Genomic DNA, 24,618 nt, shown 5'->3' on the forward strand with positions numbered 1-24,618 from the left:
TGCATAAATTAACCTAGTTATTACGTGGTGTTTGGTCGGAGTTCGATTCAACTGAGTGATTCCGGCCTCCATTTTGTTTTACACAAACTCATGATGACGTCTGAAATAGTTTGCTAGTGACGTGTCTTTTCAGTTGTGCATGATGTGCATGTGGTGATCTACCTGATCTAAATTTAGATCCAAAAATAGGCCAAGACCAGCCGGGTCCGAGTACGAAATTAATTCGTAAAAAAATCGCAGTTCTTGACTCTTTGGGTGCAAGTCAATGAAACTTGGTAGTTCTTCTAACGGATAGCTGCCTGAGGTATGACTAAAAGCCCCAGGGGCTCCGTGCACATGGATTTGACAAGTTCAGTACCTTTAAGGGGAAAACCTTAGAAATAAAAATCTGAATCAAACGAGGCGGAGCTGAGCAGCAAAGCGCTATGAATGCTTCCTTAATTGTCAGGTGTGAGAAAATGTCCTGCGTTCACCTAAAAAGAATGACATGTTTTATTCTGCCCCCCGTAGGTCCTGCGGTGCCTTACATGATCGTCAACGGATTTTACAACACACATTACTATCAGAGGTGCGTCGTTCAAATATGTGTGTGTGTGTGTGTGTGTGTGTGTGCGTTGCGTGAGTGCGTGAGTGCGTGTGTGTGCGTGCGTGTGTGTGTTTGAGTGTGTGTGTGTGTGTGTGTGTGTGTATGTGTGTGTGTGTTTGTGTGTTTGTGTGTGTGCGTATATGTGTATGTGTGGGTGTGTGTGTGTTTGTGTGCATGTTCTTTCTTTATTTGGTGTTTAACGTCGTTTTCAACCACGAAGGTTATATCGCGACGAGGGAAAGGGGGGAGATGGGATAGGGGAAAGGGGGGAGATGGGATAGAGCCACTTGTTAAGTGTTTCTTGTTCACAAAAGCACTAATCAAAAAATTGCTCCAGGGGCTTGCAACGTAGTACAATATATGACCTTACTGGGAGAATGCAAGTTTCCAGTACAAAAGACTAAACATTTCTTACATACTGCTTGACTAAAATCTTTACAAACATTGACTATATTCTATACAAGAACCACTTAACAAGGGTAAAAGGAGAAACAGAATCCGTCAGTCGCCTCTTACGACATGCGGGGTGCAGAGAAATAAGGATGTGGAAAAGAAGACTTTTGGTAAGTGAAATAAAGTTGATGGATCCAGTCAGGTAGAAATAAGACAACAAGAAAAGAATTGGAAAACTGCAGGGAGTAGTAGGGAGAGTTTTCTTGGAAGGAAATATAGGTGAAAGGACTGGTAAGGCAGAAATAAGACAAAAGAAGAGAAGTAAAGGGGTGGGGTAGCTCTGTTTAAACGCTCCCGCCGCGTGAAGGCGACCCCATGTGTGCATGTGTACGTGTGTGTGAGTGTATGTGTGTTTGTGTGTGTAAGTGTGCGTGCGTGCGTGCGTATTTGTTCACCAGTGAGTCATTTCAGCACTTTTGCCGACTCATACAGAGTGTCTTAGACCCCCCTCAACTGGCCCGAAGACACTAAATACCACCGACTGTGCTTGCCATCACTAAACAGAGAGAGAAACAGCTAGCCCTCTGTGCATGGCTCCGCATGCACGCTAGGAAGAATTGTTGGATATCAGTTCCAATCTCTGCTGGACTGGGGATCGAATCCGATGCAAGGTACAAGCTATTTTACATATTTGCCCTAGCATGATATGCCAGCCACTCCCGACTCGTGTTGTATATCTTACAATCCACCTGATATTTATGACTGCGTGATTTTGAAAGAAGTAAAACACCTCTCATCCATGATCCTGCTTGTGGGAAACGGAATCAAAGTCTTATAAGTCTTCGTGTATTAGAATCGCAGAAGAAACAAGCTATGTCAGAAGACAGGATTCCGGCAGTTTGATAAGCATTTCAGCGAGCGGGTTCCGGGTAAAAAGTGAAGGTCTGAAGTTTGGAGGAGCAAACATTTTCTCATGATACCCGTTGTCCCTCTCCCTGTCTTCAATCTACGCTCTCCCCCGGCTCTCCCTCCTTCCCTCCTTCCTCAAACAAAAAATTAACAGGTACAGTTGTCATTTCAAATGCACCCATATAATTATTCGGTTCTCACACATATTTCCGCTTCAGCAGCATGAGTCATCCCGGCTCTCCCTTTAAAACGAGAAAGAAGTTCAGTGGTTAACAATGTCATTGTCACACCACCAGCCGAGTAACGACCTCATTAGGCAGCTGGACAGTAGGAAACGCCGTTGTCCGGCACAGGTAGGGGGGATTCGGAAAGAAAAGAAGTTGTACCCGACAGCTCCGTCAGGATCTATGAGCCAGGTATCGAAATATGCGAGATGCAAAATATTCTCGAACACACCCTTGCTCGCTAACCATAATGCTGTCATAATGCAAAAGTCGAAGTGTACCATACAGGGAACGCCATATAGCTGGTCTATGCTGTTTGTGCACGTATGAAACGCAAAGCTTGATTGGATGGTGTCATCGTTCAGAAATCAAACTTGAAGTTTGATTGGCTGGTGTCAAAGGTCGCCAAGAGAGAACAGTCTTTCTCGCGCCTTTATTCCAACCGCGCTTAAATCCATCAAAATAACATGTTCTGGTTTAGATCGCAGCATGGACTTGTGCATGCACCGTAATTATTATATTATAGTTCCTAAATATCAGGGCTGATGATTAACATTACATATGTATTCTTGTGATGAGAGATCTACCCTGAGACAAATCAATAGACTAAAACGGGAAGCGTTTCGACAATATCAACTGTAATCAAACGATGTGTTTAATCATTGGTGCTTTCAGGCCAACCTCCACCCTACCTCTTGCTAACTTTCACCATTGGACAGTGTAGTACGAATTAATTTAGTCAGTTTTTACCGGTTACATATTTTCACAATTCCAGCAAGAACGAGTTTGCTAAGTGCAGAAGCATGCATTGTTACAGTGTAAATGAGATTTTAACGTGCCTAATGAGCGTGAAGTGTGAACAAAGTTTTGCTAATTCGATTGAGTCATTCACGGCGATCTCGTCATGAAACAAACGTGAGGCAAAAATCAAGGCTGCAATTTGTACGCCCTGGGTGTTCGACACATTTAGAATCATGTTTTACACACACACACACACACACACACACACACACACACACACACACACACACACACACACACACACTCACGCACGGATGTACGCACACACACTGACACACATGTACACACACACATGTTCGCACGAACGTACGCACGCACAAACTTACTACCCAACCAAAATACATCCCCCCCCCCTCTCCCTACCCCTCCACTTTTTTGAGCTGCCGTCTGGGTTAAAATCTCAACATTAAATCTGCCTTTAGGCGAGCCAACACCACAGGCAACAACACAAAGTTTACCTAAAAGGAATGCTGCATGTGCGCCAGGCTTTGAAGAAAGTTTTAAGTTAGCTTCGGAGATGCTTGTTGTTTGTTTTTGTTATTCTGCAGGTTCGGAATGTTTATTTGCTAGTCCCCAGTTTTTACCTGCATGTGTGACGCGGTGTTGGTGTGGGCGAGTTCAGGTGCACCGAGCCTAGCAACGCTGGGACAGCCGAGACTACGCAGCAAGTGAGAGAGCCTGACCGAGATTCTGACAGGCTGCTGGGAGATAAAAAGTGTGTGTGGGAGGAGGACGCACGCACGCACGCACGCACCCACACACACACGCGCGCGCGAGCGCGCAAGCACGCACACATGAATGAAGAAATAACAGAATAGTGAACATAAACAGACGGTGAATGAACGTAAAGAGATTGCATCGCAGGATAGGTAACACGCACTGAATGCAGGCGAGTGCACGCACCACACCGAGTTAATTAGGACAGATGGCGATCGAGGGCTTGTTAGGGTTTACGTTTCCAAGAATCAATCGTTCAATACGTGCGAACAAAGACGTAAACACCCGTGTGGACACACAGTCGCAATACTTCAGTGCTATTGCATGGATGCGTGTGTGCATGTGCGTGCACGCATTCACCTACGCACGCACGAACGCACAAACTCACACACGGAAGCACACACACACACACACACACATACATACACACACACGCACACACACACACACACACACACACACACACACACACACACACACACACACCTTCTGATACACACACACACACCTTCTGATACACGACAAGGTAACAGACGTATATACCCAAAAGAAAGAAATCCTGCAGGTACAAAATATTAAAACAATGTAACAGAATTACCAACGAAAATGTAGAGAACGATTACAACTTTTAGGATCACGACCAAAAGCTACAGCTTTATGTTTAGTCTCAATATTCTCCATATGTATGGTACCAAGTAATTATTGAATGAAGCACTTTTTAAACCAACATAGACTGAGAAAAGACTATGTAGGGTAGGTGCGCCAAAATAAGATAGGGAGAGAGAGAGAGAGAACTCGTACTCGAGCTCGAAAACTTTACTACAGGATGATAGCGTTAGGTCCACATGATCCTTTCTTACAGCTAGTCCTTGCAACAACACAAACATAAAACAAAGAACGAGAATAAAAACAAGCAAACAACCAAGTAAACTGCGTAAAAATGTGAACAGATAAACAAGCAAACAAACGGGGAAAAGTCAAAACTTATCAACAAGCAAACACTCTGAAGCAAAAAAAGATCAATACAACTAATACAAAATAAACGATAAAAAAACACACACACACACAACAACAACAACAAATAAAAAATAAACATAAATAAAAATTAAAAGTAATCCGCAAGAGCAATGACTTGCAAAGAGAGAGAGAGAGAGACAGAGACAGAGACAGAGACAGAGACAGAGAGACTAAGAGAGAGGCAGAGGGGGGGGGGGGAAGAGAGAAAACGAAGAGCATAGAACAAACAGAACATTGAGTATTTGCTTTTAAGAGTACGCTCATAAGCCTAGCTTGCTGTGCTCCATGTTCCTTATTTCATGTATGCGGCAATATTCTAATGACATTTACTGAATAAACTTGTTTAAACAAACATCGAGTATATAGAAGGTAAATGAGAAAAAAACTCAGAGAGAGAGAGCCGGAGAGAGAGAGAGAGAGAGAGAGAGAGAGAGAGAGAGAGAGAGAGAGAGAGAGTCATAGAGGGGGTCGGGGAGTGGAGGCCGGGAGGGGGGGGGGGGGGAACAGACTTAACAGAACAGACAGAATATCGGGCATAGTATAATTATAAAGTAAGTGAGAAAAAGACAGAAAGAGCACAATACCGTCAGAACAAGAGGGGTCGGGCGAGGGAGGAGGGGGGAAAGAGGCGGCACAGAACAGAGAATCAAGGGAGGGAAGGGGGTTTGAGCGGCCCGGGTTAGCAAGCCGCAGCGAAATGCACCGAATGACCCCAGGAGCCGGTTCGCCATTCAGGGGGCTGGCGTGCTATAAAGAGGGCGAGGGTAGAGGGAGGCTCCCGGAGACACAACACGCCTTCCATACTGTTCTCTTCTACTCGCTTCACTCACTCAGTCCTGCACTCACGGCGATCGAGACTCATCACGGGGATAATTACTACCACAGTTTGTGTGAACATACTAGTTCAGTTACAACTTGCGACTTTTGTGTTAATATAGGAAATATTGTGTTAGAAATTTACAGCAGTGACTCTTGAATCGAAAGTTATTGTGTTCGATTTTTTAAACAGTGACTTTGAATATTTGAAGGTTGTGCCACGAGTGATTATTACTTAATAACCAAAGGTTGTGTTACGAGATTTACAATAGTGACTTAATAACGAATGTTTGTGTGTCAGACTTACATCTGTCATCCATAAAACCAACAGTTCGATTTCACTTTTGAACAATTTGGAGAACTTCTGAAGATTTTTGCACAAGTCATCCGAAGATAACAGTTAGATTTCCTTGTGGTCTTTTTTGGGTACCTTTTGAAACTTTGAAGATCTGGTGACAACCATTAATACTGCACGTGTTGTTGTTGCCGGGACATCTACAATAACAAGGAAGTGTTGAAAAAAAGACAGGAGACAAAAAAGGTCAACAGGGAAGTGAAATAGCAGTTTCTCAGTCTGTTGACGGCAAGAGCATAAAACTGCGATATCCAAACAATATAAAAAGCGGAGACTGAACTTTTTATTGAACACCTGGACTACTTGCATCATCATCGGAAACCACAGATGTATCACACCTGCTACAAAACGTTACATCATTGAAACACGGATATACACAGCCTACTTTTGGAGGATCAAGGACAAGCCATACATTTCTGCTGAAAACAAACAGAAAATCGACTCGGCGATGGAACTGATTCATTTGATACACAGTCATTTACAGTGACTAAAGTTGCAAAGTTAGTTGTGAAATCGTATGCTTCACAACAGTTAATGTACATTTTGTGACGCGGTTGACATTCATGCTCCATTAGCTGTGACAAAAACTGTATTCCTTTTGAGCAGTGTCGAAAGTATATTTGTGTATGCACAAATAAAAGGAAAACTACAGAACAATCACATTCTCTTCAAAACAAATAGTAGTGAATTCGTCTGTTTTTCTTTTTTCGGCCGAGGACTTTTTTTCAAGCCAAATAAACTTGCCTTCATAGCAGCTCCATCAGCTGGAACGAGGAAAGGGACTTCCTACACGACTCAAAAAATGTCAACACTTTTGACAAACGGACAAACAGCGCTGCGTGTTTGCGGACATTAAATAAAACAAATGTAAAACGCGCCTGACAAATGCGAACCATCCCGTTTGAACTACGCACTCAGCGGCCCAACACCCCACACTTCAACTGACAATCGGATTGGTGCGAAAAAGGTGAGAAATCGATTTTCTTTTCTTTTTGGGTTTGCAAATATCAAAGGTTAAACCGATTTGTCGTATCTTTTGATGTCAAGTGGCAAGGCCCAGGTGTGTACCTGAATGCCAGCAGTGGTATCGAGCGGCGTACGCGTGTCAGAAAGGTGGCTGAAAGTGACAACATGCACGGAATACCCTCGGACAATAGTTCGATACTTCTGCTGTATGGAACAATCGTATTAAAGGTAACATCTTGCAAGCTTTGGCGCACACAAGAAAGTATCGACGTAAATAACATCAAACGTGACATTGCGGCTGAGGCGTCATTCCGTACAAACGGCTTGTCCATCCTCCACCCTCCACCCTCTCCCTCCCCTTCCCCTCCCCTCTCTCTCTCTCTCACTCCCCTTCCCCTCCCCTCTCTCTCTCTCTCACTCCCCTTCCCCTCCCCTCTCTCTCTCTCTCACTTCCCTTCCCCTCCCCCCCTCTCTTTCACTCCCCTTCCCCTCCCCCCTCTCTCTCTCTCTCACTCCTATAAGCATTTGCGCATATTGTCAGAAGTACACGGGTCGGAGAATTTGCCTTAAACCTTGTCTTTTTGTAATACAGTTCTCAATGAGTTCAGGTTCTCTCTGTCTCTGTCTGTCTGTCTGTCTGTCTCTTTCTCTCTCTCTCTCTCTCTCTCTCTCTCTCTCTCTCTCTCTCTCTCTCTCTCAGTCTCTCTCTCTCTCTCTCTCTCTCTCTCTCTCTCTCTCTCTCTCTCTCTTTCTCTCTCAGTCCCTTACCTTTTTTTGCCTTTTTCTAATAGCCTCTTATGATTCGACAAGTGTGTTATCAAGACGGTAAGTGTTGATTCAAAATAGGATACAAGAAAGTTCAATTCAGATGGAAAACAAAAGATTATAACGAAAAAGCAGCGTTAATTTCTGGAGCCAAACAAAAAGACATTACAGCCGCGTTTGCTCGCTTTACTTTGATCTCGCCGAAACGAGCAAAACACGCTAATAGTATGCAAATTATGCATCGATTAACGGAGGATTATGCACCTTCATATTTTGCAGCGCCGTTTCATCACACCTCTGTGCAAAGAGCACAGGAGGTTGCTCTTGAATCTTCACTGCTTACGTTTCCTTTTTACCTGGAAAATAAAGCACCCCCCCAATAATACTGATGCAAAAGATGATACAAACAAAAGAACAGCGATGGTTTAAACATCCACGTCTTGATTTATGTGTAGCTTTAACAAATCCTGAGGTGCGTTTTTTTCCCCACCTTGACTGAGCAACAGAATGGCATGCCATACTTCAAAAAGTGATTTTCTCCACCACCCCCTCTCTCCCTCTCCCTCTCTCTTCCTCTCTACCACCATCGTGTAAAAAAAACCCTAGTACCAGCATTAACGTTGCGTGCTAGTATGCAAAGGGGAATCTATAAAATTCAACTTTTTATATCTTGAAACAGAAGAGTAAAGTTTTGTAGTCGAAACGAGCATCAAAGCCATGTGCACGCGTACATTGTTTTCAAGCTCTCGGTATTTTAGTCCATACTATTTTTGAAAGGGCAAACGTTATCCACACCGTCAGCAAGCAAAACAAGTAATACGGCGTTATTACAAACAATGTCCCTTCTACATCAGGGCAGCCAATCATAATAGTAATAATCACAGGTCTTTACAATACATTTTACACAACTGTTTCCTCTTTTTTGTAGTAGAATTTTTTTTTTACTCTCAGTTTAGAGTGCTTCGTGATTTCTGAACGTCATAATAGTGATAATCACAGGTACGTCTTTGCAATACTTTTTACACAACTGTTTCTTCTTTTTCATAGTAAAAAATGTTTTACTCTCAGTTTATAGAGCGCTTCATGATTAATTTTCTAGACGTCATCGTCCAACCGTACATTAAAAAAAGGTCACGTATGCTTGTATGTGTATACTACAAAAATAGCAACTTTTTTTAGTTTGAAAGGTACCCTTAATCACTGTCCGAAATTATAATTAGTTCCGCTGCCTATAATTAGGATGTCAGGAGGCGATTTAAATGCAACATCACATATGAACGTACTCGTCGGTACAAGGGTTTAACGAGTCGTGACGAATTTGCAAGACCATAGTAGAGCCAGAATGTCGCGCTATTTTATGAATGCAATGTCAACCATCACAGAAGATGAGTGTAGGTTAAATAAACATCTAAAGAATATTGGCTGGGGTTGACAATTTGTTTATATAGAGCAGTATGCCAGGTATTTCTGTTTGCTTTCAGCGCTTTAGTCTCGAGCATAGATAATACCGAACATCCGAATGTAGCCTAGGTTAAAGCCTATCGTAACTGACTTGCTTACATCCTATCTGTGACGCTGTCCGCTTTTTATGTTCGTATGGTGTTAGGAGACATTGCAGAATTTTAACTTACGTCAAACAAACAAAAATGGAATCCAAGCTTTATCAAGAAGATAAAAAAAAAACGTGTCCTCTTAATGTTCCGTTCAAATTCCTTTATTTTCTTTCTTTGTTTTGTTTCTTTCTTTCTCTGTTTCTTTCTTTCTTTCTTTCTTTCTTTCTTCCTGGCTTTTCTGGCTTTTCTTTCTTTCTTTCTGTCTGCATTCCTTTCTTACGCCCTTGCTTGTTTGGTTTTTTTTGTTTTTTTTTACAGTGCCACATCCGTCTTGAGTACTGACATGAACAGTTATAAAAACAAAAACAGAAACTGTTTGAAAGCAAAGAGAATGTTAATCACTTCTTCTGTTGTAACTTCTTTTTAAAACGGGTTAGGCGGCGGGTTTTCCGTAACACTCGACCATTTGTGTGTTATGAGGTATCGTCTTTGAGCTTAAATTGGAATTTCAAAAAAGCGAACCGAAGCGATTGATTAAGAAAAATAACGAAGCAAAGATCACATGCATGGTCATCAAAAAGGGATTTTTTTAAAAGCAAGAAATGAGACAAAATGAAGAAACAGTTCAAATATGTCATCGATGTAATGATGAAAAAAAAGCTTAGGGAAGTAAGCACTCAAAGTACTTATGGACAATAAAATAAGAGATAGCGGAACGAGTCTCCTGCATGGCACCAAATACTATACGAAACAGTAAAAGAACATGCAAATGTCATCATTTTACCGCTGTAGGATTGTCGTTTGCTCGCTTCAGAAGATGAATGGGGGGTTGCATCATCAAAGGCTGGCCGCTAACCTTGTACGCGATTGGACGACGAAAGGTTTGATTGTTTGCTCTAGTGCTGGCCAACAGGAGTCGAGCGAAAGCGTGAGATGAAAGCGCAAAACAATCGAAGTCCTTGAGCGGTGTAAATTTGCACTCAAACTGAAGCTCCTTTTCATCCCCCGCGAGCCGCACATCTTGTTTTAGCAGTCATTCAGCTAAAACTGTGCATTCCGTTTGTGGTGTATCTATTCAATACATGTACGTTCCCTTGTGTCTTAACGCGGTTTTTGTCGCATCTTAGCGACAGATGAATGCTGAATAAATTGTATTTGACTAGGCTGTGCTAACATCAAAATGAAACTCCTCACCTCACCTCACCTACGCCTGTAACCCGGTCTGGGGTATAGGCCGCCCAAGCCCGGCTGAAAAAGGAGGAGGGTTGGGCGTGGGGCTAGCTACCCCACCCCGTAAAAAACCCCACTAGCTACAGAAACGCCAAGAAGACAACCAAAATGAAACTCCAGTCGTTTGTATTAAAGTGACGCTTCCTGTATTCCTTCCTTCGTCATTCAATCAAGAAAGCGAGAACACGATAAACAAGGAAGGAAAGTTGGGGGTTTCAAATTACTTGAGTAGCTCATTATTTGTTATGTTTCTATCATCGTTGTATGTAGCTTCTGTGTCTGAAAAAAAAATACCCTCATATAACACAAAAATTTTCGAGGGTTACTTAAAACAGGCCGCCAAACCCGTTTTAAAAAGAAGTTACAACAGAAGAGGTGATTAACATTCTCTTTGCTTTCAAACAATTTATGTTTTTGCTGCAGGTACACTTTATGGGCTCCTTCCCAACTGCACACCTGTAAACTTAACTTGGGTTCCGCCGCAGTATGTGCGAGCGCGCGCTTGTGTGTGCGTGTGCGTGTGTGTGTGTGTGTGTGTGTGTGTGTGTGTGAGTGTGTGTGTGTGTGTGTGTGTGTGTGTGTGAACATACATGCATGCGCCTCACCGTATGTATGTGACTTTGTCTGTCTGTATGACTGTCTGTCTGTCCTTTTTTCTGATCTGTGAATGTGCGTGTCGCAGTGTCTCCGTAAATGTGCAATTTCTAATTAATATGTTTCCTGTTTTATTTTTCTTACAGGCAACAAGCGACTTAACTCAAACCCTCTCAATCACTACTCTCCTCATTTCAACACACATTTCTCACCATGCCGCAGTTTTTAGAACTCAAAGACAAGTTCGGCAACAACCTGTACTTCGGAAACGGCGGTGACGTCAGATTCGCAGCTACGCCCCTCATCTCTGATTTCAGACAACAGCTGAAAGACGTCAGACAGCTCGAACTCAGGACGGATGACGTCATAGTGGTTGGATATCCCAAGTCTGGTTAGTGTTGCTTGTTTCTTTTAGTTTTTGAATTGATTGTGTACTTTTACTCCAACCTACCCTGATCTCAAAACCCTCTGTACTCATTTATCAACTTTAATTGTTAATAAGGTTGTTCACTGATGATACTCCCCTTCCTCTTCCGAGTCATGGATGACGTCATGATCATCGTCGCCAACAGTCATCGTCATCGCATTTGTGATTGTGGATCATGTCATTGTTTGTCCGCTTTTTTTCTTTTCTTCTAACACAATTAACACATTTTTTATTTGTGAATATGTACGACATTCGACTTCTGCATGGATACCAACATTTCCTTTGACAAAGTCAAAGTATTCTGTGGCAGCTAAGCACACTTGCATATATACACTTTATTAGCACACACAAATATTGTAAAATGTTTCGTTCCTCAAATAAAACATTAATTCTTGTGACATTTCATTGAAACTGTCAATGCCATGAAAGGCACTTATTTTTTTCTATTTGGCAACATGTTCGAATCAAATATGTCTTTTACTGGGGTCACGTGACCGTCGCTCAAATAAGGCTACCCCCATAGTGAACCTGACAAAAACGTAAAGTACCTTAATCAAATAAACATAACTTAAAAAATGCATTTCAACGAAGGCTCGAAGTTTTGAGGAGTTCAGTGACATGATTAAATCTTTTGAAAACAAGACAAAAACAAGTCGCGTAAGGCGAAATTACTACATTTAGTCAAGCTGTGGAACTCACAGAATGAAACTGAACGTAGTCCGCCGCTAGTGCAAAAGGCAGTGAAAGTGACGAGCCTGTTTGGCGCGGCAGCGGTTGCGCTGTGGTTCATAGCACGCTTTACTGTACCTCTCTTCGTTTTGACTTTCTGAGCGTGTTTTTAATCCAAACATATCATATCTATATGTTTTTGGAATCAGCAACCCACAAGGAATAAGTTGCAATTGTTTTTGAAACGATTTCGGAAAATTTAATTTTAATCATAATTTTTATATTTTTAATTTTCAGAGCTTGTTTTTAATCCAAATATAACATATTCATATGTTTTTGGAATCAGAAAATGATGAAGAATAAGATGAACGTAAATTTGGATCGTTTTAAAAATGGTTTTTTTTTTTTTACAATTTTCAGATTTTTAATGACCAAAGTCATTAATTAATTTTTAAGCCACCAAACTGGAATGCAATACCGAAGTCCGGCCTTTGTCGAAGATTGCTTGGCCAAACTTTCAGTCAATTTGATGGAAAAATGAGGGTGTGACAGTGCCGCCTCAACTTTTACAAAAAGCCGGATATGACGTCATCAAAGACATTTATCGAAGAAAAGAAAAAAAACGTCCGGGGATATCATTCCCAGGAACTCTCATGTCAAATTTCATAAAGATCGGTCCAGTAGTTTAGTCTGAATCGCTCTACACACACACACACACAGACAGACACACACACACACACACATACACCACGACCCTCGTCTCGATTCCCCCTCTATGTTAAAACATTTAGTCAAAACTTGACTAAATGTAAAAACGATGTAATTGATGATATTACTTTCTATCCCCACTGCACTATGCAGAAGCTGACTATTTCTTCAACAAGCACAGGAATGCCGATCCGTAGAAAATGCCTCTTAGGCCATGAATGCGATGCGTTTTTTTTTTTATTCAAGCACACACTTGTTACATGTATTTAATATTACCCCCCTTGTTTGCTCTCTAGCGTTTCGCTATTCGGGTTTCCGCCGTGCGAAGAAAATCGCGTATTTGCATGCACTTTCTTTGAGGGTTTTCAATACAGACCAGTTTCATACCCTGTTTGAAAAACACTCATGGTTACCGTCTGCAAAATCAGAGCGCGTTTTGGAAGGGTGAAGCTAATGTCACGTACACATTCCACTCGGGTTCCGGCAGAAAAGTATAGTACGTGATCTTCGCCTTTATGTTCCGGATTATGCACTTTTGACACGATTGGCTTTAGATAGTTTGTTATTGTTCTGGGAGCACATTTGATCATAGTGTTAGCGTTTGTTTGACCTTCTCTTTACCAGACAGCCTCGGGCATACAAAAGAACAGTTATAATGACTTTATAAAGTTATCATGCATTTTACCCAAAGCATCAAAGAACACAACAACATAACACTTTATAAAAGTTGATCTTCAGGAAATAATTGTTAAAGTTCTTGGGATAGTTATTCTTCTTCTTCGTCTAAGATGTCTTGCCTTATTCACTGTATTAATATTTCGTCGTCTTCCCCTCTTACTGATTCCCTTCGTTTCCCTTTCCAATCATTCTTCGTTTTGTTCCTCCCATGTCTCCACTACAGACCCGTCGGCTTCTCTTCTAATAATTCCTTGTTCCCCCTCTCCTCCTCTACCCCTCCCTCGTCTTACTTCCTGTCTTTACTGTTATTACTTGTGTCTAAATAAAACAAAAACTCATCTTCGATTCTCCTTGAACATTATTCTGCGACATGTTTTCGGATTTCATAGCATTTGGCAAATCGCAGTTTGCAATAGTCACTTAATCAACGTTCAATCTTATCAACTCAGCATAAACCTGAATAATTTCATCATTTGTTTTACTAACCAGGTTATCATGGAGCAGACAGTTCTGCAAAAGAAAGTTTCAGAATACCTGCATTATTCTTTTATTTTATTTCATTCCCCAGGTAATCACTGGCACCAGCAGATCATCCGTATGCTGCAGCAGAACAGTACAGAGTACCACCCCAACACCTTCACCACTGAAGTGCTGGAATACATCCCCCAGTCCTACAGACCCCCAGTCACAGGGCCCAGAGTCTTCTTTTCTCACCTGTGCTTCAGACACCTGCCTCTACAGGTAATGCACGTACTGCTCGTTTGTAGAAACGGTATTAGCCAATGTATCCCCAATGCATGGACAGTTACTCCGTCAATTAAAAACTTGAAAAAAAATCATTGCAAAGTAAAAACTGCGAGTTATCCAAAATTATAAGTGCTCAAACATCGCAGGAATTAAGCTAGTGGAAATGGAAACATATAGAATGGCGTACTCTATAGCAGGCGGTATTGAGCGCTCGGGGGGAGGGGGGGGGGAGGGATGGGTGAGGGAGGGTGAGAGGGGGGGGGGTTAAGGTGATTATAAAGCTCGTGCTTTATGATTGCGTAAGACAAACCTTCAGGAAATGTTGGACTGCTTTGCCACACACAAAAAGACAATCAAGATACGCGCCCTCAAAGGTATGTCCATGACCTAATGACCGCTGTAGGTACAAGACAAGCTGTCTAACCAACCTTGCCGTATTTCAAAACAATCAGTGTTAAGACCTCCAAGATACGCGCCCCCATAAATGATTAAGGTATTTCCATGACCTAATGACCGCTATAGGTGCAAGCTATCTATCTACCCAGCCCAGCTGTGCTTTAATCAAAATCAAATAACTCTGTGTGACATATTTCAGATCAAGAAGAAGAAGAAAAGAACAAGAACACGAATTTGATACGACATAGTGCATAAAAGCCAATGGCTTTAATGCTAAATGGCGGATTAAATTCTTGTTCTTGTTCTCGTTCTTGTTCTTCTTCATCTTCTGAACTATTTAACCTGAACTGCCTGTATTTCAATACAAAGAGTATTTAGACAATCAAGAGCAAAGAAATCAGTGTGAGATATATTTGTCTTTTGCTTCACAGGTGCTGGAGAAGAAGGTGAAGGTCGTGCACTTGACGCGGAACCCCAAGGACACCTTCGTGTCCATGTACGCCCAGCTGAGCGAGATGAAGAACGAGATGGGCTACTCAGGCACGTGGGACCAGTTCTTCCAGGTCATGCTCGAGTGGGGATGTAAGTATTGACAAAGACACCTGTACAGGTTATTTCAATGTGTGGGATCGAGGCAGGGGGAGGGGGGGGGTATAGTAGATTAGGGTGCGCGTCATTCACAAGATGCTTGTCAGACGAAGAACGAGACGGGGTATTTAGGCAGAAGTTCAAGTTTAAGGTAAAGACAGAAAATGACTTAGGCTGAAGAAGCATCTATGAATCTTCCGTCAATGTATGGCCAGACATGTAAAGGAAGTCTCAAACCCTTAAGTGAGCATTTGATTGGTTCAGCTTATGTGCATGTGACACACTTTCAGTTAAGCAAACTACATGTTGACAATGTGTATACATATGTGTACCTTAAATTGGTTTCAGTTTGGCACGGTAACTACTTTGACCATCTGCTGGACTGGGAGAGAGAGATCGAGGCTCACCCCAACCACGCCATCTTCGTGTCCAACTTCGAAGATATGAAGCGGGTAAGTGACTCGATCAGACGTAAACAAAAACGTATTCTTACGTGTATGCCTAAATTATCTGGTTACGCACGCTTGAAAACGTTAAGTTAAGGACAGGTTGAACGACAAGGCACAATGACTTAAAACTATTCGTTTGAAATAAAGATCAGTTGGTACATTTTGAAAACTATTTACGAATAACGTGTATGCCCCATTGTAAAGCAACACACTGACACGTTTAATTTAGTTTCGAGAGTCGTCTCCTTGTCGTGGTTGTCGCCCTTCTTCAGAATCGGTAAACCGTTATACATTGTTTCGTCATGACCCATAACCAACACAATAAAACGAAAATGCGATGTGGTGCCAAAAGAAAAATTTCCATGTTTATGTAAATTGAAAATGGACATTAAAAGTTTTCTTATCTTATCTTATCTTATTTTTGTAAAAGCAAAAGCAATGCAAAGTAATCTTGCGAGTACTTTTTCTTCTTGTTTAGCAAGTAGTTCTAAAGTATATTTTGGCCCATCTGCATCATTTTTGCACATTCAGTCGGACAACATATTATTGTGCATTCATGTTTTCGTAAAGAAAACATTTTATATTTCTCAAAACAATGAATTGGTTGTTCACAGAACTTACAATTTTGTAGAAGAGGCAGATCCTAAGACAATATGTGACCCTCCACCACGGAATGAGTCGCATGTCACCTTTTCTGGATTTTCTTATTTTTACATTTTCTTAAAGAGTTTTTTATTCTCTATCCAGTGGTGAAAACCGTTTTAGAAAATAGTTAACACTTTTCGAGTTATAAGCCTGGGACTATGGTGACCCTCACACTTTTACTAGACACCCCCCGGACTTATATTATGCCTAGCGCAGAACCGCGTGAGGTGACATGCGACACATTTCGTGGTGGAGGGTCACATATATGCAAATTACTGTTTTAAACTTGCTTCAATGGAAGACCTGTTCTAACCCAGCCACTTGCCTCGCCTTTCAGGACCCACTAGGTCAGATCGAGAAGCTGAACAAGTTCCTCGGGCTGGAGCGTTCTCATCAGATGTGCCAAGACATCGCGGATGCCTGCAATATCAGCGTGATGAGGGAGAAGGAGGAGGAGCAGGTGCGAGCCCTCAAGCAAGTGTACAAGGCTGATGCTGTTGGCATCTACAGGAAAGGTAGGCTTGTCGGGGATTTATTCAGCACCTGTGTGAATGCATGTTTAAGTTTTGGTAGAGTTTCAGTCCAGTGTCCTCTTTTCGTATCACTGATTTGGGTCAGTGTAGAATATATTTTGGACAACTTCACTACCCGCTCAGGCTCTCTCTCTCTCTCTCTCTCTCTCTCTCTCTCTCTCTCTCTCTCTCTCTCTCTCTCTCTCTCTCTCTCTCTCTCTCTCTCTCTCTCTCTCTCTCTCTCTCTCTCTCTCTCTCTCTCTCTCTCTCTCTCTCTCTCTCTCTCTCTCTCTCTCTCTCTCTCTTTTATCAAATATAATTCTTTTCAACATCTCTGCAACTCGTAAGAGATGCTAACATCAATTACTCCTGATTGTGTCAGTTTACCCTATCGGTCAAATTCATTTTGCCAATAGAAACAAATACGTTATCCAAAACCTCTCTTACAAAAACATGTTTTTGAAAATAAAATCTTACGATGATGTTTTTGTCTTGCAACAGGTGAAATCGGCGACTGGAAAAACTGGTTCTCGCCAGAACAAAATGAGCAGTTTGACGAAGTCTACCGAAAGCGAATGGCGGAGAGCAAGAGCACTTTTGTCTTCGAGTGACGTTCACACACCAACCTGTGACATTTTACGTCACTTTCTGTGACGTTTCACGCCACTTCCTATGACGTTTATTACATTTCTGTGTGCCGTTGACAATTGTGTTGGGGTTTCAACTACACATCCATGGAAATGAACAGAAAATGAACAAACAGCTGATGCTGGCAGAGGTTTGCCTGAAATACGGTGACAGTTCGTCAACCTTGGTGTGCGTTCAAGGATGGAATAGAGGACTGAGCGGTGAAAGAATGCTGTGAAACTTTGACGATCCATAATTCGACTTTGTGTAGAGACATGGTGATTTTGATGAAATCCAGGAAAAACTACATGCTGTGATGCACGATGACCAAAAACAGTATTTCTGTATAGATCGAAACTGAACGCGCATTTCCTTTTTTCCCCCAATGATTGGCTTAACTGCTCTGTTCCGATTGCTGTACAGTATAATCCGCCATTGAGATTGTCCGGTTATTTCACTTAGCTTTTGCTTTCTTTGAAATCCAAAAAAAAATCGGAATGAAAGAAATAGGAATAGAAATTGCACCTCAGATGAGTAGAATATTTTTTAATTTTGCTGTCATATGTGCAATCACAGTTGTACTGCTCTGCACTCGTTCACATTTGCTTCTCTGTTTTTTTTGGGGTTTTTTTTTTTTTTTTTTTTTTTTTTGCATTCGCTTCACTGCGCCATACGGCTGATAAAACAGCCACAAAAACTACCTCAGTGAACATTTCAAATGGCAAATACGTGTACAAAAGAAACCGTGCTTGCTAGCTGGTATTGTCAAAGGTTAAGTTCCTCAGAACCCTGGTTCCAGTTGGAAACATGTTTCTGCGGCGTAAGTTAAGTAATGAATGTCGGTTGGTGGACCTTTGGGTAATTCCTGACACAAAGAAGACTCAACCTGTTACGTCTGCAAAATGAAGAAGTGTTTCTCAACCCTTTGACAGGACCCGTGGCTTTCACTTATTATGGTATGTCGATGCTCTTAAAACTTGGAATCCGCTGAGTTTTACATGCAAACCAAAAGGCAGATCTTGGCTTGCAAAGTTCCGGTTGGCGAGATTTGGTGCGTGACACTCTGAGCTGGCAGAAAGTACGAAAAACACATCTCATGCGTCCCTTTTTTTTAAGTGGAGATGCAGGGGTCCAGCAAGAAAACCACAACACGTTTCTCATTCGCAACACAAAATAAATCATAAGTTTAAGCTCTGCGGGTTAAGTATATGACGTGACATTTAAACGATGGAATCAATTCAAATGCGCCGTTTACATGGAACCGCGTGTTACTGTTCAAGGCATGTCCTGTTACGAACTTGAAATCGTTAAGAACGTTCAGTGAACAAACATAGCTCATCGTGTAGTTATGTTTCTGTCAACACTTTGTTTTAAGATTCGTATTAAGTCGCAGAAGTCGTATTAGTGGAAGTAAACGGATGGTGTCTGTGACGCATGTTTTGGTGTAATCTGCACTACTTAAAGTGTACCTATTCGACCGTAAACATTCTACGTATTATAAGCTTTGCGTCAAGTGTATGTTATTCTTTTCATCGAAGACTCTGTGTATACAGAGCTAGACTTGTAGGTATAATAACAGAAAAAGCGGGTGAAAGAATGTGCATGCTGGTGCATTGTTGTATATTTCATTTGAATTTTATGCAAGAGATGGAATTTCTTTGATGTGTGCAATATTTTTGTGTGCGTTTGAATGCTTGTTTGTGTGTAAGTATGTTTAATAAAAATAGGGGGAAAGGAAATGGAGAGAAGGAAAATCGATATTGTACATAATTGTTTTTGTTATTTTACCCTATTTTATCGAATTCTTCTGTGTCTCCCTCCCCCTTTCCTTATTTTCACTGGTATGCAAATGAGTCTGCTGTATATAATCATCTGATATTTTCATCACCTGGTATTTTGTTTTTGCTTGTTCTGTTTTTTATCCATACACCTCAGAATGGTGCATAATTATTTTGTGTACTCGTAAGTAAATGTCTACAAACTTTAGGGTGTCCCTACTTTTGTAAGTTAAACCGTTTAGCTTGAGAACTGCTGGTGTCAGTTGTGACCTGAAAACCGTTACTATTTAGAGTGCAAAAGAAAGATGGTTATTATATTCATTAATACCGAAAACCCGTCTTTCAATGTTGCTTAAAAAAGAAACAGGAAATCAGACGCGGGAAAATTGCAATTGTGTTTCGTCGAACTGGCAAGGTACTGCACAAACATTCATCTGCCAATAAATAATTTAAATCGCGCCGGAAGTGAACTAATGTTGGGTTTTAATGTTGGAATTATAGTATTGTACGGTTGGAAAACCTACACTTCTTAAATCTGAACTTTTGTTTTCTTGCTTTCTGTCTTAAAATCATGACAATGACAAATGGAGACTTTGTACTCCAGACTGAGAGTAGTATCTAGATGCACCACTGATTACGGCTCCGACATTATTTTTGATTATTATGATCTACGAGCATAATTTCGGTGAACCATATTTTGTGTCTAAGTTACAGTGAATAGCCCATATTGTTTCTTATGCCTAAAACAGCAGAAGTTGGTTTGTTCACGAAACTGCAAATAAAAAGGCTTTCGTGAACAGCTAGAGGTCATGCAGAGGACAGTCTTCGGACCGGCAAAAAGTACCCCTAAATGGACGTTGTTCGGAAATAGTTCTGTCGGGTTTTTTTATGTGTCGTGGAATCAGTATTTCCAAGGAAAAGCTACTCTACCACAACCCATATAAATCCGACAGAGTTATTTCCGGAATTCGTATTTGGAGGGTGACCTCTCGTAGCAAGTAAAGTAAAGGTTACAAACCGAGGGGGAAAAGAAGGCGTCCTTTGGGATGTGTTATCTCATCTGTAGGGTCACACATTACGAGTACCACTGTAAATTGATTTGGGACAGTCTTTGGTACCACAGTGGCTTGTATAAAAAGATTTTATGGCGAGAATAGCCTCGTGCTGTGTATAGACACTGATTGCGTGATCGTTCAAGTGATTTGATTTCTTCTGTTTTCGTATTTGCTCAACTTGCTGTAAGTATTTTCATGAATAAACAGTTCGATTCGTTCAAAAATGCAATGTGTTCTCTCTCTCTCTCTCTCTCTCTCTCTCTCTCTCTCTCTCTCTCTCTCTCTCTCTCTCTCTCTCTCTCTCTCTCTCTCTCTCTCTCTCTCTCTCTCTCTCTTTCTCATATCTGTCCATAAAGTTTCATAACGCAAGAATGTATGTATAGCCTACAACGTGTATAATATAGTCCTGTGAATAGTTTTTCTGCCTTTTTATTTTTTTATTTTTTACTGTCATGCTTATCTTTTGTGATTGTTTTACGTTTGTATATGTATTTAAGATTAGAATAGTCCCTCTCTGGGCGAGGGCTGGTTGAAAAGAAGCTCGTTTATATTGCTTATGCCACAACCCTCGTAAAATAACATTTGATTTGATTTGATTTGATTTGATTTGATCTCTCTCTCTCTTTCTCTCTCTCTCTCTCTCTCTCTCTCTCTCTCTCTCTCTCTCTCTCTCTCTCTCTCTCACGGGCGCGTGTGTGTTTGTTACATGTGTGTGTGTGTGTGTGTGTGTGTGTGTGTGTGTGTCCATGTGTCTGTGTGAGTGAGAGAGGGCGAGAGAGAGAGAGAGAGAGAGAGAGGGCGAGAGAGAGAGAGAGAGAGAGAGAGAGAGAGAGAGAGAGAGAGAGAGAGAGATAACTCATCAAAGATCTCACGAGTTGACAACAGACACAGCTCATGTTGGCCACACGAAGCAAACGGTACACTCACACTAAATGCTCACATCAAGTCACTAACATACTCACGTGCACCTCAGAAAGATTTCAAGTCCACAGTAGACAAATCAATTTTTTTTCCTCTTCAGTTTATGGATCCGTGGAAAGACAAGCAATTCCTATAACTGTCTGAAGTTTACACAAAGTTTATGATCGCACCTAACTAGCACCTCATACAAAAAAATATGAATAATGAAAAAAGTTTTATGCAGTCTTGTGGAAGACAGGAAGGTTCGTCAAAATCAACAACAGTCAGCAGAGAAAAGTTTAAATCACGGTAACAAAGAAAGGGAGTGATTTATTAAAGACAAAGAACGACGTATTTTCAACTTGTTTAATTTTGAATTACATAACTCTTGGAAGATCAGCGATTAATTTAGGGAACAACAGGAGTATGCAGAATTGTGTGCAGTTGATGGTAACATACACGCGCGCGTGTGTGTGTGAGAGAGAGAGAGAGAGAGAGAGAGAGAGAGAGAGAGAGAGAGAGAGAGAGAGAGAGAGAGAGAGAGAGGGAGGGAGAGAGAGGGAGGGAGAGAGAGAGAGAGAGAGAGAGAGAGAGGGGAAGAGAGAGAGAGAGAGATCGAACGAACAAACGAACGAACGAACTTTATTTTACAAGGATAAAGGTTTAAGGCATATTGCCTTGTCTAACAACCGTCCTTAAACAACATATGTTAAGGACAGAAAGATTTCAAGTCCACAGCAGACAACAAATCAATTTTTTCATCTTCAGTTTATGGATCCGTGGAAAGACAAGCAATTCCTATAACTCTGAGAGAAAGAGAAAGAGAGAGAGAGAGAGAGAGAGAGAGAGAGAGAGAGAGAGAGAGAGAGAGAGAGAGAGAGAGAGAGAGAGAGAGAGAGAGAGAGAGAGAGAGAGAGAAACTGAACTAAGTGCATTTTTAATCGAACTATTTATTCATGAAAACTCAGAACTCAAAGGCAGATACCAAACAATATTATCGTATCTAGTTGACAATATACAAGGAAAAGCATGATTGTTTCAAGTCTGGATGGGTGAGTGACACCTGGTTTTGTAACAGTTTTGATACCTGATTGTATCCGTCAGTTAAATAATAAGTGTGGGTATAAGGCACACAAAAAATAGTCTGTTTACGGTAACATAGGCCACAAAAATAGGGTCGGTAGGTCGGGATTATTTTAAGTTATTTTGCCAAGAAACAAAGACTTTTTTTTTTCTTTTTTTTCCCAAATGCAAAAAAAAAGTCTAGGGTCGCGCGAAAAAAATAGGGTAGGTCGGGATACCGTAAACAGATTTTTTTGTTGTTGTTGGCCTAATTATTATCTGAAAGAATGTACTGTATATGTCAAGTTTCATAAACATATATATATGTCAAATGGGTTTATGGGAACAACTGCACACACACACGCTCCAACCTTGGCTCCTTCTCGATTCCTAGACGACAGGTTCGATGCATAAAGCGCCAGGAAATTACACAACTAATCCTTTAGTCCCCCACCCCCCCCCCCCCCCCCCCCCAAAAAAAAAAAAATTACAATAATAATAAAATGGCAATCTCTAATCGAGTCAGCATCGAACGAGAAAAAATTCGGCTCATTACATAAAGGGTTAAGTCTTGAAGACGACGAAAGCTGTAAGAGACATGCGCTCTTCTATCAGAGGTCATCCTGCGCGATCGCCTGGGAGGATCCCGGGGAGACACATCCTCAGAGTGACTTTACGGTCTTCTTCACATCAGATCATCATTCATTTCTAATCAGGGAAATACAGAAGTATGCAAAATTGTGTGAGGGTCATCACAACTCAAAGGTAGGCCCTAGAATAACAAAACATATATATCCCAGCGAAGCATGGAAGGTATCCCACGAACCCTACACTGACTTCTACTCGGGCCATGCTCTTGCCAATAATACATGGTTCGTCCGTTGCTGGGGGTATGCAGTGCCTTGGATGGTTGACGACTGTGCCTAAGACATTGTACTTCTACATTATTAGCATATCTAGTTGACAATATACAAGGAAACCCATGATTGTGTCAAGTCTAGATGGGTTTGTGATACCTGTTGTAATGACAGTTGTGATACCTGTTCTTTATCCGTCAGTAAAATAATAATAAGTGTGGGAATATTATCTGACATGGGTTTCATGGGAATCACCGTACACACACACACACGTCCACCCTCGGTTCATTCTCGATTCCAAGACGCCAGCAACACATTCAGTCAAATAATTTTATTGGCAGAATGCGAGTAGGGTTCGTTACATAAAGGGCTAAGCCTGGAAGGCGACGAAAGCCGTAAGAGACATGCACTCTTCTATCAGAGGTCATCCTGCGCGATCGCCTGGGAGGATCCCGGGGGGACACATCATCAGGGGTTTTTATGGCCTCCTCTACATCGGATCGTTTTCCATTTTTAACATCTCCTGTTCGGTACCGCTCACCCACGGGCACGAAGATGCACCCCATAATCACCCCATCAACCGGCGTACCTCCTTTTTCCTTCTTTCCCCCTCTTTCTTGTAGTGCCCAAAACTATGTACGCCGTTGTGTAGAGTCGAATGTACTAAATGACTACGAAAGACATAACATGGACTTAATACCTTGAAAATAACAAGCATATAGATTATTTACTGATTATTTGAGTTTTATGTCCTCCAAAGACCAATTGGCTTATCTTCGGAATACATTATTATCAGTTGAAGATATCCAATTGACTATGGATATTTCTGTCATTGACACGATGTAAAGTACGTCGTTTGGTATCCCACCGACCTACCCAGATATTGGAAGATTAACTCAACCATCGTCTCATCGTTGACAGTCCAAGTTTTTGTTTTACTCCAGGCCTCATCTATAATAGCCCAGCCAGAAATGGCTCACACTGTGAGATTCTGCCAGCTTGTCGTGCGTTGCATCGCCCCCCATCACCCCTCATCTCCCGCACGTCTTGAAAACCAATCGAGGGCAAGATTTGCCTCCCCTTGTTTCATCGTTTGTCGCCCTTGGCGTAGGGTCAGCTGGGTAGAAATCAATGATGGAGGCGAGAGATAGGGCACGAAACGTTTCTCTGGCTGACGATGCGATTCCGCCGTTGTACTCCAGGCCCGTGCCGACAGGGTTTAATCTGACAAAAACGTCAGTGAAGGGAACGAGCTGTTGAGTTCTTGTGCGGTTAACCTCTCAGTGCGCGCCGTCCTATAACCCGCGCCCCCTGCATGTTGTGCCGTTTCTTCAAGTTAAAACAACAGTGGCGAGTTGATGGAAGAAACGGATTTCAGGGAAAGATTTGTTGGCTTCCCCTTGGCGCGCACCTTCTAAAGTACCCACCGCATCTTTTTTTTTATTCATTATTTCTTTCTTTCTTTATTTATTTTTGAATTAAAAGGGTAATGTTCAAAAGTTCTGGTGCGTCCGGGAGATCTGTATAGTCCACGCCTCTTCTGCGAGATGGGAGGGGACGAGTTCCCAGACATATTACTATTACTATTACTATT

General features: G+C 41.6%; 2 protein-coding genes across 2 annotated transcripts in view; one reads left to right on the forward strand and one right to left on the reverse strand.

The window, feature by feature from the left end:
* The window catches only part of LOC138967071 (uncharacterized), a 438,331-nt gene that overhangs the window by 293,037 nt on the left and 120,676 nt on the right, over positions 1 to 24,618 (reverse strand). The window lies entirely within an intron of this gene.
* Positions 5,839 to 20,796, forward strand: LOC138966919 (sulfotransferase 1C4-like). The gene is made up of 7 exons (XM_070339323.1): positions 5,839 to 6,785; positions 11,073 to 11,317; positions 13,977 to 14,149; positions 14,983 to 15,133; positions 15,488 to 15,591; positions 16,571 to 16,748; positions 17,247 to 20,796. The coding sequence occupies exons 2-7, from the start codon at positions 11,140 to 11,142 to the stop codon at positions 17,354 to 17,356; spliced, it is 894 nt and encodes a 297-aa protein (XP_070195424.1). The 5' UTR covers positions 5,839 to 6,785; positions 11,073 to 11,139; the 3' UTR covers positions 17,357 to 20,796.

Source organism: Littorina saxatilis, linkage group LG1 (genome assembly GCF_037325665.1).
Source record: "Littorina saxatilis isolate snail1 linkage group LG1, US_GU_Lsax_2.0, whole genome shotgun sequence".
In the NCBI taxonomy this organism is placed as follows: Eukaryota; Metazoa; Mollusca; class Gastropoda; order Littorinimorpha; family Littorinidae; genus Littorina; species Littorina saxatilis.

Coding starts and splice junctions, on each gene's coding strand:
- LOC138966919 (XM_070339323.1), top strand. CDS start 11,140: ATGCCGCAGTTTTTAGAACTCAAAGACAAGTTCGGCAACAACCTGTAC. Junction 14,150..14,982: donor TCAGACACCTGCCTCTACAG/GTAATGCACGTA, acceptor TTTGCTTCACAG/GTGCTGGAGAAGAAGGTGAA. Junction 16,749..17,246: donor TGTTGGCATCTACAGGAAAG/GTAGGCTTGTCG, acceptor GTCTTGCAACAG/GTGAAATCGGCGACTGGAAA.